Below are 13,373 nucleotides of genomic sequence, written 5' to 3' on the forward strand. Positions count from 1 at the left end.
CTGAGTTTTTCATACACAATGGCCGAGGAAAAGATGGGTGCGAGATGCAAAATGTACTTTTAAACCAAAGGTGTGCAGGTTAGGTTGATTGGCCATACTAAATTGCCCCATTGTGTCAGGGGGCCAGTGGGATAAATACGTGGGTTTACAGGGATAGGGCCTGGGTGGGGTTGTCGTCGGTCTTGGCTCGATGGGCCAAATAGACTCCTTCTGCACTGTAGTGATTCTATGATAAATTGCCCTCTACTGTCCAGGGGAATTAACGGAGTAAATACATGGGGTTACAGGGCTAGGGCGGGAAGTGGGCCTGGCTAAGATGCGCTGATGGAGAGTCGGTGCAGACACGAAGGGCCAAATGGCCTCTTTCTGCACTGTAGAACTTCTATGACCTGTATAAAAGTTAAGCCATGGCCTTTGACCTAAAAGGACAGGTCTCAAAAAGTCTCAATTTCTACACGAGTATACGTGGTACTAGTAGTTAAAGTGTCATTAGTATCAGAGTCAGTAATGGCTGGATCCAGAGTTAAGCATACATGCAGGAAGTAGCAGGGAATTGTACTCCATCAGGAGAGGAATACTGAGCTCCTTTACCAGCAGTAAATATGTGGGTGTTGGACGGAAAGGTCAATTGAGGACATTTCTAAAGGATGAATAGCTCGTCCCCCTGACACTAAGGGGCAATTTAACATGGCCAATCCACCTGCCCGCACATCTTTAGACTTGGGGTGGGGAGGGGAGGGGTTCATTTTCGGATGGTTTCCAGTTGAAGGCAATTACCCAGGAAAAGCTTACACTACAGGGCAAATCTTAACAGGGAACCTCCGACATAGATTCTCCAGCACATCTTGGGGCCTTACATGTTATGGACAGTCACAGTAAAAGATGTGAAGAACAGCTGCAAATACTAAACATTAAACAAATAAATTTCCCAGTATCTTCAAGAGTAAGGAAGTCAGATGAGTTGTTACCACTAAAGACTGATCTAAATGATTACTGCCAAGTATACAAGTTACCCTGGAGTTACAGAAAATACTATGAAGATGATTTGCGAGAGAGTAGAGGGGAAGATTCTGTGCACTTGAACTTCGTCTACTGATGGGTGAGCCTACTTTTGAAAATGGTCACAGACAACTGCAGATAGAGTTGTCTCACTTTCTGTGCAAAAGGACCACAACTGTTCAATAGCAATAAAGGTGGATTATCTGAACAGTAGTAACCATAACAGAGTTGAGAAAGAGAAAATCTAGGGGTGCAGTCAGATGCAGTTAGAAAAAGACCACAAAACAACAAATAAGATTCTGGGTTCTATGTAAAGATGCTCTAAACATTGACACTGAATTCCTGGGATGAAGGGATTTTATCAAGGAAAGTTTAACAGATTGGGCCTATACCCATTAGAGTTTAGAAGAAAGAGAGGTGACTTTACTGACACACGTCAGATCCTGAGGGAACTTCACAAGTGGGTAATGGGAAAATGTGGGAGACAAAAACGAGGGGACATATTGAAGAGATCTCCCTTTTAAGACAGAAATGAGGAAAATCTTTTTTCTCTCAAAGCATCATTGGTGTGGGGAATTATTTTCCACAAAAAGCAGTGCAGGCTAGGTCATTGCCTAATTCAGCCTCAAGTTCACACATTTGATAGACAAGGGAGTCAAGAGACTACCCATCAGAGCTGCAATGGAGTTATCGAATGCACTATCAGGTTCAAAGGACCAAATGGCCTACGACTGCTCTTAAGTCATATATTCCTATGTACAAAACAATGGATGGCTGGAGGACTCCATTCAGTTTTGGACACCTCATGAGAGAAAGAATATTAGAACCATGGTAAGAATACAGAAAAGGTCCACTGGAATGTTGGTAACGAAGGATTATATTTAGACATTACAGTTAATAAAGGCATTTTAAAAAGCTTTATCATTTAAAGTCTTAACAGGGTCATAGAGGTTTTAAGAAGGATTTTTTTTCAGATTGTTGCCACTGGTTGATGAGTTGGTAACAAATGGTAAGGATGCAGGATCAGAGAAAGCTGGCAGATAATGAGGATGTACTTAATTATACACAGAGAATGAGAACATAGAATGCATTGCCATAAGTGATGCCCAAAACACAGTTTAGTTAAAAAAGACATAAAAGATAGCCCAATCACTACCTATGTCCAGATGCTGCCTGATGAGCGAAGTATTTTATAGCAGTGTCTATTTCTATTTTAGATTTTTAGTATCTGCAGTACCTTGATTTTTACATTTAAATCATTAAACCAGAATACTGCCAACAAAAGGAACCTGTGCAATGGTTTGCACAATCTGAAGTAAACACCTGGTATTAGTGCTAATTACCTTGGTAGTCGAACTGGCGCTTGTAAATAGTCTGGAACTTCTCCGGGGTGGTGCATTGCCAGGTGCATTGGTGGGGACTGTACTGGTTGGAAATAGTACCTGTGCTGCACTGAACAAGATCAGGAAAGAGAAAGCACAGTTAAGTCTGGCAGTCTTCACAATTGCTCAGTGTTTCAGCCAAGGTCAAATCTCATGCGAAGGAGAACATCCTTGCAAATTCAGACCAGCCCCAGAGCCCGACATATGCTCCATCCTCGAAAGCAAATGGGCAACGGTTGGGTATCGTACAAATTCCTAATTACAAAGCAGGCTACAAACTCCTGAGCAGCACTTTCTCACCCACAAACAGTTACCTTTCCTATGTCATTAAACTGTAAATAGTGTGAGCAGCTTGTTTATTTGAACATGTGCTACATCCAGAATCCTCCGTACCCGAGAAAGAAAACATTGCTCTTCTCCCACTACATCTATTCACCACAGCCCATCCACACCCTCCTATTCTCCCCCCGACTCCCTCTCTTTATCACGTTCTGGTCAACATTCACTTACACATGTTCTATTCTAATTCTCCACATATAGGTTGTTTTCTCCCACGCCTCAAAAATCCCATTCTAACCTTCCCTGTTCGGCTCCATTCTTCTTCTCCTCCTCACACTTGGACATTTAGTCTCCTTTCCCAGACATAAACACAAACTTCCAGGAGGAGGTTACATACAGCTTGCTGAATGTCATAAACACAAGCAGCATCATTTAACCTGTGTGCCAGGCTGTTGGGTGTGACTCGGTCGATGTTAAAGTTGCATTGATCTGCCATGCTCAATCTATGTAATAAATGACCCAATCGGCATCATAAACCTGGCCTGGAGGTGAAATTCATTCATTCTTTTCACTCCAGGCCAGGAGCATGCATTTATCTGACCATTTTCATTGGCTTTCTTACAATCTGAACACGCAAGGAGAGAACGGGGCAGGGAGAGAGGATAAGGGCTGGGCGAGACCCACCAGAAGCCCAGGAGAGATTGAGCTTCAGGTGAGTGTGCTCTGGATTCACTTGACCCAGCATTGAAGCATTTGATTACCAGCCTTGAAATCTGGGAGTGCTTTTCATTCAGCAGCTCTGGTCCTGAAGTCATCCTGGAGCCAAATAGTCCAGAAAGGCAAACACCAACGAAAGGTCACAAACCTCATTGGCCTAACAAATTGGATAATTCATCACACAGGTGCAGCACAGTAAATCGACACTTAGTTTTAGCACTGAATGATCCACACGACAGCCTGGATACCACAGGTTTGGGGTTATGAAGCTTAGTCATTCAATTTGTATGCAACCTCCTGTGCAGCCCACACTTCAGGGAAACATTAATTGTAATACATACAAGAGAACTGTTAATAAAAAAAGATTGCAAGTGGTTAACCATGAAAATCCCTGTACAATAACGTCTTCCCATTCAAAGTGATGAAGGAAACGTCCAGGATTTTCTCACGTTCCTCAAGCCTTCTGTGCTGTCATTGTCTGTTTGCCCATGGCCTGGCTAAGATCTGAATGCAATGTGTCTGATTCCAATGATGGTGGCACTTGAATACCGTAAAAGTTAATTACAAATCTTTGTTCAAGTACTGGAATGGCTTAAAGTCAAAACATTAAGATTAGCATGGTCCAATTTTTCCACTTCTGTACGTGCTGCACTTTGTTTAATCTTACATCGAGGCAGTCAGAGGCTATTAGAAGCAAGAGTAGGCCATTGAGGCCTTCAAGCCTGCACCGCCGTTCACTCTGATTATGGATGATAAAATTCAGTACCCTGATCCCATCTTCTCCCCCATATCCCTTGATCAGTTTAGCCCCAAGAGCTATATCTAATTCCTTCTTGAAATCACGCATTTTGGCCTCAACTTCAGCCCGTTGAGCCTCTTCCACAATTCTATTAGATCATGGGTGACTTATACCTCAACTCCATCAATTTGCTATTGTCAAGACAGGAAATGGTGCTGGACTGCTACCTGGTCTGTGGACCTGAAGTCTGTGTCTGAGTCAGTGGAGTTGGAGTTACATCTCGGCTGTTTCCACTTTGCGTAAAGACTGCCTTGGTTCCACCTTGAGTTATTCGTGCTACAGACTTTAGGGTAGAAAAGGAGACAACAACAGAAAAGTGCTACTGTCAATGCAAGGCTCCCTTGTAACATAATCAACTTCAAATCTACAATCTTGTGAGCCCTTCAAACTTTCGCTCCATCACACCCAAACATGTTTTTTCATATAATCTTACCTTCTTTGTGGGGCCTCCTGTAGAGGATGAATCAATTACAGATGAAGAATTTGTATAGTTTGGCAAAAAGGAACCATCACCTGGGCTTGGAGTCTCCAGGGGCAAGACTCCAAAACTGAAAAGGAATTAAATGCAGTCATTTCATTTAATTGTACACAGGTTTAACATGTGCTAAATCCCTCCTACGCTGAACAGCCAATATACCACAATAAAAGTTAAACTTACTACTGTACCATACCCAGTGATTCTATTTACAGGCATGAAGGCTTTACACCTCGTGTCCATTTAGTTGAATATGTTGCACAAATGGCTGCATAAAAACTGCAGCAGTAACCTTTTTTGCTTCGGATGTACCGAGCATGTCAAACCGATCTGTCACAACATCAAAGGGCCAAAACCACTCAGGACATCGAGATGGAGAACAAGAACCAAAAAAATAGGAAGTAGCGCAGGTTTTCAAAATATCAATTAGAAATGTGTTTGTTGCTTGGACTGCAGAACTGGCAAATAAAAGGTTCACTGTTGCTGTCTCAGTCAGGGATCTGGTTCTAGCCATCTAATCAGTGAAATGATGTTACTGCTCAAAACATTGTACATCATAGAAGCTTAGAATCCCTACAGTACAAAAGGAGGCCATTTGGCCCATCAAATCTGCACCGACCACAATCCCACCCAGGCCCTATCCCCGTAACCCCACATATTTACCCTGCTAATCCCCCTAACACTAGGGTTAATTTAGCATGTGCAATCAACCTAACCCGCACATCTTTGGACTGTGGGAGGAAACCAGAGCATCTGGAGGAAACCCACGCAGACACGGGAGAATGTGCAAACTCCACACAGACAGTGACCCGAGGCTGAAATTGAAGCCGGGTGCCTGGGGCTGTGAGGCAGCAGTGTCGCCCTGGCGGCGGAGACGACTGCGCAAAGGAATTTAAATTGAGACAGGACTAATAAGCCTAATGATAACTCAGCTTGTTTCCTTTAGAATCAAAATTCAAGGTAACAGAAATATTCAAAATTATGATCAAAGCAAATCTTTGTTGGGAAAGCGTTGGACTTCAATAAATTGAATCAAGGCGTTAGACATAAAATCTTTGCAACACAAAGCTTTGATTTTATTACAACTGAGATATTTAACATAGTGATGGGCAGAGAGCTATTTGAGCTGGACAAGAGTGAAGAACTAGGTGGCAGCAGTGCAACAAACAAGATGCAAAGAACAAAAATTCACTCAACCTGCATAAAGGAGCTGTACAAGTTTCTGCCAGTCGAAAGCAGAGCTATAAAAAGGTAGCCAGTAACTGCAGCCACCGCAGTCTCCTGCTGTTCACTTGAGTGGGGTCAGAGGAGATTTTTCAAAAGGTAAATCGCACGTCTGGATGGGACAGGCTGGATAAGTCAGCTCATTTTTTAATTCCCATTTTACATGCAAGCAAGATTTAGAGGACAAGTTTCCAAGAAAGGTGACATGAGCAGAAAAAAATAAAAGAACTCAAGGGACAACAGATTATATGTTGAGAAAAGATAGAGGGATATGGGGATGAGAAAAGGTGGATAAGAAGAAAAAAGAGAATGGGCTCATGGGACATCAGAACTTGGAAGAGTCTTATGAATCCAGCACATTAAAAACTCCCAAAGATATACAGTTAATGTTGAGACATTTCTACATGTCTCGCTCACTATTTCATTAAAATTAAGCGCTTCATGCAATAAAATCCATCCATATTGCAGCAATGTCCTGCCTTGTTCTGGTTGCTGGTACAGAAGCCCCACTATTCAAACAAATGAGAAATTTGGAGATTCATCAGAGCATTATTACCAGAAGTTCTACAAAGAGAACAAGATGGCAGAGTTCCTCTAGTCAAAGAGGTACGTGGCTGTCACAATTCTTGTACATTATCCCCACAGCCAATAACTATTGAAAATCAATACATCTACATAAGAACATAAGAAATAGGAGCAGGAGTAGGCCATCTAGCCCCTCGAGCCTGCCCCGCCATTCAATAAGATCATGGCTGATCTGACGTGGATCAGTACCACTTACCCGCCTGATCCCCATAACCCTTAATTCCCTTACCGATCAGGAATCCATCCATCCGCGCTTTAAACATATTCAGCGAGGTAGCCTCCACCACCTCAGTGGGCAGAGAATTCCAGAGATTCACCACCCTCTGGGAGAAGAAGTTCCTCCTCAACTCTGTCCTAAACCGACCCCCCTTTATTTTGAGGCTGTGTCCTCTAGTTTTAACTTCCTTACTAAGTGGAAAGAATCTCTCCGCCTCCACCCTATCCAGCCCCCACATTATAAGACCATAAGACCATAAGACATAGGAGCGGAAGTAAGGCCATTCGGCCCATCGAGTCCACTCCACCATTCAATCATGGTTGATTTCAACTCCATTTACCCGCTCTCTCCCCATAGCCCTTAATTCCTCGAGAAATCAAGAATTTATCAATTTCTGTCTTGAAGACGCTCAACGTCTCGGCCTCCACAGCCCTCTGTGGCAATGAATTCCACAGACCCACCACTCTCTGGCTGAAGAAATTTCTCCTCATCTCTGTTCTAAAGTGACTCCCTTTTATTCTAAGGCTGTGCCCCCGCGTCCTAGTCTCCCCTGTTAATGGAAACAACTTCCCTACGTCCATCCTATCTAAGCCGTTCATTATCTTGTAAGTTTCTATCAGATCTCCCCTCAACCTCCTAAACTCCAATGAATATAATCCCACGATCTTCAGACGTTCATCGTATGTCAGGCCTACCATTCCTGGGATCATCCGTGTGAATCTCCGCTGGACCCGCTCCAGTGCCAGTATGTCCTTCCTGAGGTGTGGGGCCCAAAATTGCTCACAGTACTCCAAATGGGGCCTAACCAGTGCTTTATAAAGCCTCAGAAGTACATCCCTGCTTTTGTATTCCAAGCCTCTTGAGATAAATGACAACATTACATTTGCTTTCTTAATTACGGACTCAACCTGCAAGTTTACCTTTAGAGAATCCTGGACTAGGACTCCCAAGTCCCTTTGCACTTTAGCATTATGAATTTTGTCACCGTTTAGAAAATAGTCCATGCCTCTATTCTTTTTTCCAAAGTGTACGACCTCGCACTTGCCCACGTTGAATTTCATCAGCCACTTCTTGGACCACTCTCCTAAACTGTCTAAATCTTTCTGCAGCCTCCCCACCTCCTCAATACTACCTGCCCCTCCACCTATCTTTGTATCATCAGCAAACTTGGCCAGAATGCTCCCAGTCCCGTCATCTAGATCGTTAATATATAAAGAGAACAGCTGTGGCCCCAACACTGAACCCTGCGGGACACCACTTGTCACCGGTTGCCATTCTGAGAAAGAACCTTTTATCCCAACTCTCTGCCTTCTGTCTGACAGCCAATCGTCAATCCATGTTAGTACCTTGCCTCGAATACCATGGGCCCTTATTTTACTCAGCAGTCTCCCGTGAGGCACCTTGTCAAAGGCCTTTTGGAAGTCAAGATAGATAACATCCATTGGCTCTCCTTGGTCTAACCTATTTGTTATCTCTTCAAAGAACTCTAACAGGTTTGTCAGGCACGACCTCCCCTTACTAAATCCATGCTGACTTGTCTTAATCCGACCCTGCACTTCCAAGAATTTAGAAATCTCATCCTTAACGATGGATTCTAGAATTTTGCCAACAACTGAGGTTAGGCTAATTGGCCTATAATTTTCCATCTTTTTTCTTGTTCCCTTCTTGAACAGTGGGGTTACAACAGCGATTTTCCAATCCTCTGGGACTTTCCCTGACTCCAGTGACTTTTGAAAGATCATAACTAACGCCTCCACTATTTCTTCAGCTATCTCCTTTAGAACTCTAGGATGTAGCCCATCTGGGCCCGGAGATTTATCAATTTTCAGACCTTTTAGTTTCTCTAGCACTTTCTCCTTTGTGATGGCAACCATATTCAACTCTGCCCCCTGACTTTCCTGAATTGTTGGGATATTACTCATGTCTTCTACTGTGAAGACTGACGCAAAGTACTTATTAAGTTCCTCAGCTATTATCTTATAAGTCTCCATAAGATCCCCCCTCATCCTTCTAAACTCCAACGAGTACAAACCCAATCTCCTCAGCCTCTCCTCATAATCCAAACCCCTCATCTCCGGTATCAACCTGGTGAACCTTCTCTGCACTCCCTCCAATGCCAATATATCCTTCCTCATATAAGGGGACCAATACTGCACACAGTATTCCAGCTGCGGCCTCACCAATGCCCTGTACAGGTGCATCAAGACATCCCTGCTTTTATATTCTATCCCCCTCGCAATATAGGCCAACATCCCATTTGCCTTCTTGATCACCTGTTGTACCTGCAGACTGGGCTTTTGCGTCTCATGCACAAGGACCCCCAGGTCCCTTTGCACGGTGGCATGTTTTAATTTGTTTCCATTGAGATAGTAATCCCATTTGTTATTATTTCCTCCAAAGTGTATAACCTCGCATTTCTCAACGTTATACTCCATTTGCCATATCCTCGCCCACTCACTCAGCCTGTCCAAATCTCTCTGCAGATCTTCTCCGTCCTCCACACGATTCACTTTTCCACTTACCTTTGTGTCGTCTGCAAACTTCGTTACCCTACACTCCGTCCCCTCCTCCAGATCATAGAAATCATAGAAACCCTACAGTGCAGAAGGAGGCCATTCGGCCCATCGAGTCTGCACCGACCACAATCCCACCCAGGCCCTATCCCCACATATTTACCCGCTAATCCCTCTAACCTACACATCTCAGGACTCGAAGGGGCAATTTTTAACCTGGCCAATCAACCTAACCCGCACATCTTTGGACTGTGGGAGGAAACCGGAGCACCCGGAGGAAACCCACGCAGACACGAGGAGAATGTGCAAACTCCACACAGACAGTGACCCGAGCCGGGAATTGAACCCGGGACCCTGGAGCTGTGAAGCAGCAGTGCTAACCACTGTGCTATCATCTATATAAATGGTAAATAGTTGCGGCCCGAGTACCGATCCCTGCGGCACGGTACTCCAATCTAGACTAGGATAACAGGAATGAACAAATACATGAAAGTTTGGTTTGGAGATAAACAACAAGAATTTTACCTTGGTGTTAGGGGACTAAGAGCAGCAGGCCCACCAAGCAAACTCCTCCCAGACTTTGGTTTATTTACAAGTTGTTTGCACAATACTGAAGATCCAGAACCAAGAGGCACAGAATCAGGAGAAATCACAGATGGATCAATTAAAGATACTGATGAATCAGTCATCATTGAGGAATATTTGGAGTTGGCAGAGGATTCAAGGTTTAATCTGTTCAGTTCCTGCAAAAAAAAATCATGAACAACAGATTATAAGCTTTGAGGGTAATCTTCATTCTTTGACTCATGCATTCGCCACCCAGTGAACTAAAGTTACCTCAACTGGTTGTGGGGAAATTGCATATTTTAGGAGAGGAATTGAAGGCTCTCAGGGACATGAATAATGTGATGGGACCTCCAAACCATGTCATAAAGTCAATGCACCATCATTTTTCAACTTAAAACCAGAAACCAAACATCGAGAAGTAGCAGGAGACTGTTTAGTAAATGAGGGATTAAGAATAAGGGGCCAGATAAACAACATTAAATAGAAGAAATTTGGAATGGGGTGAAGAAATTTATTAGCACAATTCTATGACTGGTTCAGGCAGAAATGACAACAAAATTCAAGGTTACACTGAATGGATAAATAAAGGAAAAGATTAAAGGGATACAGGCACAGGTGGTAGTATCAACCTCGACTCAAGCAAATAGTCTGGAGACTTGTCAGCCCATATGGTTGCTTCCCATGCTATAACTTTGAGGTATTAGTTGATATTAAAGACATGATTGTAGAGCATTTAAAGAGACAGTAAGCTTTGTAAATATAACCATTATTTTGTACGGCAATGGTAATGATCAAAGTGGAACTTGTGCAGGAAACAGGTGTGCAGTGGGCAGAAAGAGCTCTGCTTGCCTCAACTCTCTTTCCCGCATAACAGGATGAATTAATTTATCAATTTCTTGCACCATCAAGACTTCTGAATTTGCTTTATGTTAGGCATATAACATTGTGAGCAGTTGCATTATGAAAAACAAGACTTTGTTTCATGTGACAACAGATAATTTAATTTCTGATACCAGTTAAATTGAAAGCTGTTTCTGGCAACTCCAGCTGAAGAACTACTCTGGACAGCGTGTGATATCAAGTGCAATTTATCAATGAGACCTTGCGATTCACAAACTTTGTACATTCAAACTAAAACTAACAGTGTCGTTTACTGATCAGAAAAACTCAAAAGATTTGAATGATTGACACACAATTTGAAACAAATTGAACTCCTCACGAGAAATGACCAGTGGACATAATATATATTGAAAATTATGACCCTCCTCATTCAATTGGGCACAAAAACAAAACAACCACCTGTCCTGGTGCCCCCATGCCGACACTATAGTTAAGACAGACCACCAACGCCTCTACTTTCTCAGAAGACTAAGGAAATTTGGCATGTCAGCTACAACTATCAACTTTTACAGATGCACCATAGAAAGCATTCTTTCTGGCTGTATCACAGCTTGGTATGGCTCCTGCTCTGACCAAGACTGCAAGAAATGCAAAAGATCATGAATGTAGCCCAATCCATCATGTAAACCAGCCTCCCATCCATTGACCCGGTCTACACTTCCCACTGCCTCGGAAAAGCAGCCAGCATAATTAAGGACCCCACGCACCCCGGACATTCTCTCTCCACCTTCTTCCATTGAGAAAAAGATACAAAAGTCTGAGATAACATACCAACCAACTCAAGAACAGTCTCATCCCTGCTGCCAGACTTTTGAATGGACCTACCTCGCACTAAGTTGATTTTTCTCTACGCCCTGGCTATGACTGTAACACTATTTTCTGCACTTTCGTTTCCTTCTCTATGAACGGCATGCTTTGTCTGTATAGCATGCAAGAAACAATACTTTTCATTTGTATACTAATACATGTGACAATAATAAATCAAATCAAAACAAGAATAAATTCATAGCTAATCTGACTGTCATCACAATTCCAATTTTTTGACTATCCCCATCGTAGATTCCCTTGTCAATCAAAAATCTGTTCCATGCAGCCTTGAATAAATTCAATGATACTGCTTCTGAGAAAATAAATTCTTATCTCTCGTCTTAATTGGGAGACGCAAATTTTTAAATTGTGTCTCCTAGTTCTACACAAAGAAACATCCTCGCAGGATTCACCCTGTGGGATTCCCTCAGGATCCGCTGTTTCAATAAGATCGCCTCTCATTCTTCTAAATTCCAACAGGTATAAGGTCAACGGGGCACGAAGCATCATCAAAGTCCAATGAGGCTGAATACAATCCGGCTTTAAATTGAGTGAATAAATGATAAAGGTGCTGCAGAACATGTGGAATCAGAATGGTGTAGCAGAATAGTGTAATCTCAGCAAGGATTAGCCAGCTTTATACAGCACAAGTGCAGAGACTTGGTCCACTTTGTGTTCTAAGAACCAATATTGGAAGCATCGGTTATTTATCAAGGTCATCAACCAAAGGAAGATCCGAATTTAACAATCATTGATGGTGTCTCAGCTCAGATGTAATATTTAGCCCCCTCTCCACGACAACAAACTGCAGCATTCTATGCTGTTCAGATTTTGAAACTGTCCTGGTTAATTGCTAAGACGCTTGTGATGCCAGTGATGGGTCAGCATATTTACTTGCTACTACCTTTCATTGATAGCGTTACATGGGACGATTTAAACTCGTTTGGCAGGGGGTGGGAACCAAAGCAAAGGTGAATTAACTGAAGGTGAATTAAAGATAGGGCCAGTAAGACTCAGAGGAAGAGCAGATAGGCTGAGGTTGCTGATCAAAGAGGGTCTGGTGCACTGAGGTGCATTTGTTTCAATGCAAGAAGTGCAACAGGTAAGGCAGATGAACTCAGTGCTTGGATTAGTACTTGGAACTATGATGTTGTTGCCATTACAGAGACTTGGTTAAGGGAAGAACAGGATTGGCAGCTTAACGTTCCAGGATACAGATGTTTCAGGCAGGATAGAGGGGAATGTATAAGGGGTGGCGGAGTTGTACTACTGGTTAAGGAGAATATCACAGCTGTACTGCGGGAGGACACCTCGGAGGGCTCATACAGCGAGGTAATATATGTAGACCTAAGGAATAGGAAGGGTGTAGACACAATGTTGGGAATTTCCGACAGACCTCCCAACAGCCAGCAACAGAGAAACAGATATGGAGGCAGATTTTGGCAAGGTGCAAAAGTAACAGGGTTGTTGTGGTGGGTGATTTTAACTTCCCCTATATTGACTGGGACTCACTTAGTGCTAGGAGCATGGATGGGACAGAGTTTGTAAGGAGCATCCAGGGGGGTTTCTTGAAACAGTATGTAGATAGCCCAACTAGGGAAGCGGCCGTACTGGACCTGTACTGGGGAATGAGGGCAGCCAGGTGGTCGACGTTTCAGAAGGGGAGCAATTCGGGAACAGTGACCACAATTCAGTAAGCTTTAAAGGTACTGATGGATAAGTGTAGTCCTCAGGTGAAGGTGCTAAATTGGGGGAAGGCTAATTACAACAATATTAGGCAGGAACTGAAGAATGTAGATTGGGGGCAGATGTTTGAGGGCAAATTGACATCTGGCATGTGGGAGGCTTTCAAGTGCAAGTTGATAGGAATTCAAGACAGGCAAGTTCCTGTAAGGTTGAAGGATAAGTA

General features: G+C 43.1%; 1 protein-coding gene across 3 annotated transcripts in view; it reads right to left on the minus strand.

Moving 5' to 3' along the window:
* The window catches only part of cdc27 (cell division cycle 27), a 136,407-nt gene that overhangs the window by 44,160 nt on the left and 78,874 nt on the right, over positions 1 to 13,373 (minus strand). For all 3 annotated transcript variants that reach the window (XM_078223705.1, XM_078223706.1, XM_078223704.1), the window contains 4 exons: positions 9,716 to 9,933; positions 4,610 to 4,724; positions 4,344 to 4,459; positions 2,343 to 2,451 (listed from right to left, as the gene is read on the minus strand). In XM_078223705.1, the coding sequence (XP_078079831.1) occupies positions 2,343 to 2,451; positions 4,344 to 4,459; positions 4,610 to 4,724; positions 9,716 to 9,933 (558 nt within the window). The remainder of the gene's footprint in view (positions 1 to 2,342; positions 2,452 to 4,343; positions 4,460 to 4,609; positions 4,725 to 9,715; positions 9,934 to 13,373) is intronic.

Source organism: Mustelus asterias, chromosome 11 (assembly GCF_964213995.1).
Source record: "Mustelus asterias chromosome 11, sMusAst1.hap1.1, whole genome shotgun sequence".
Lineage (NCBI taxonomy): Eukaryota > Metazoa > Chordata > Chondrichthyes > Carcharhiniformes > Triakidae > Mustelus > Mustelus asterias.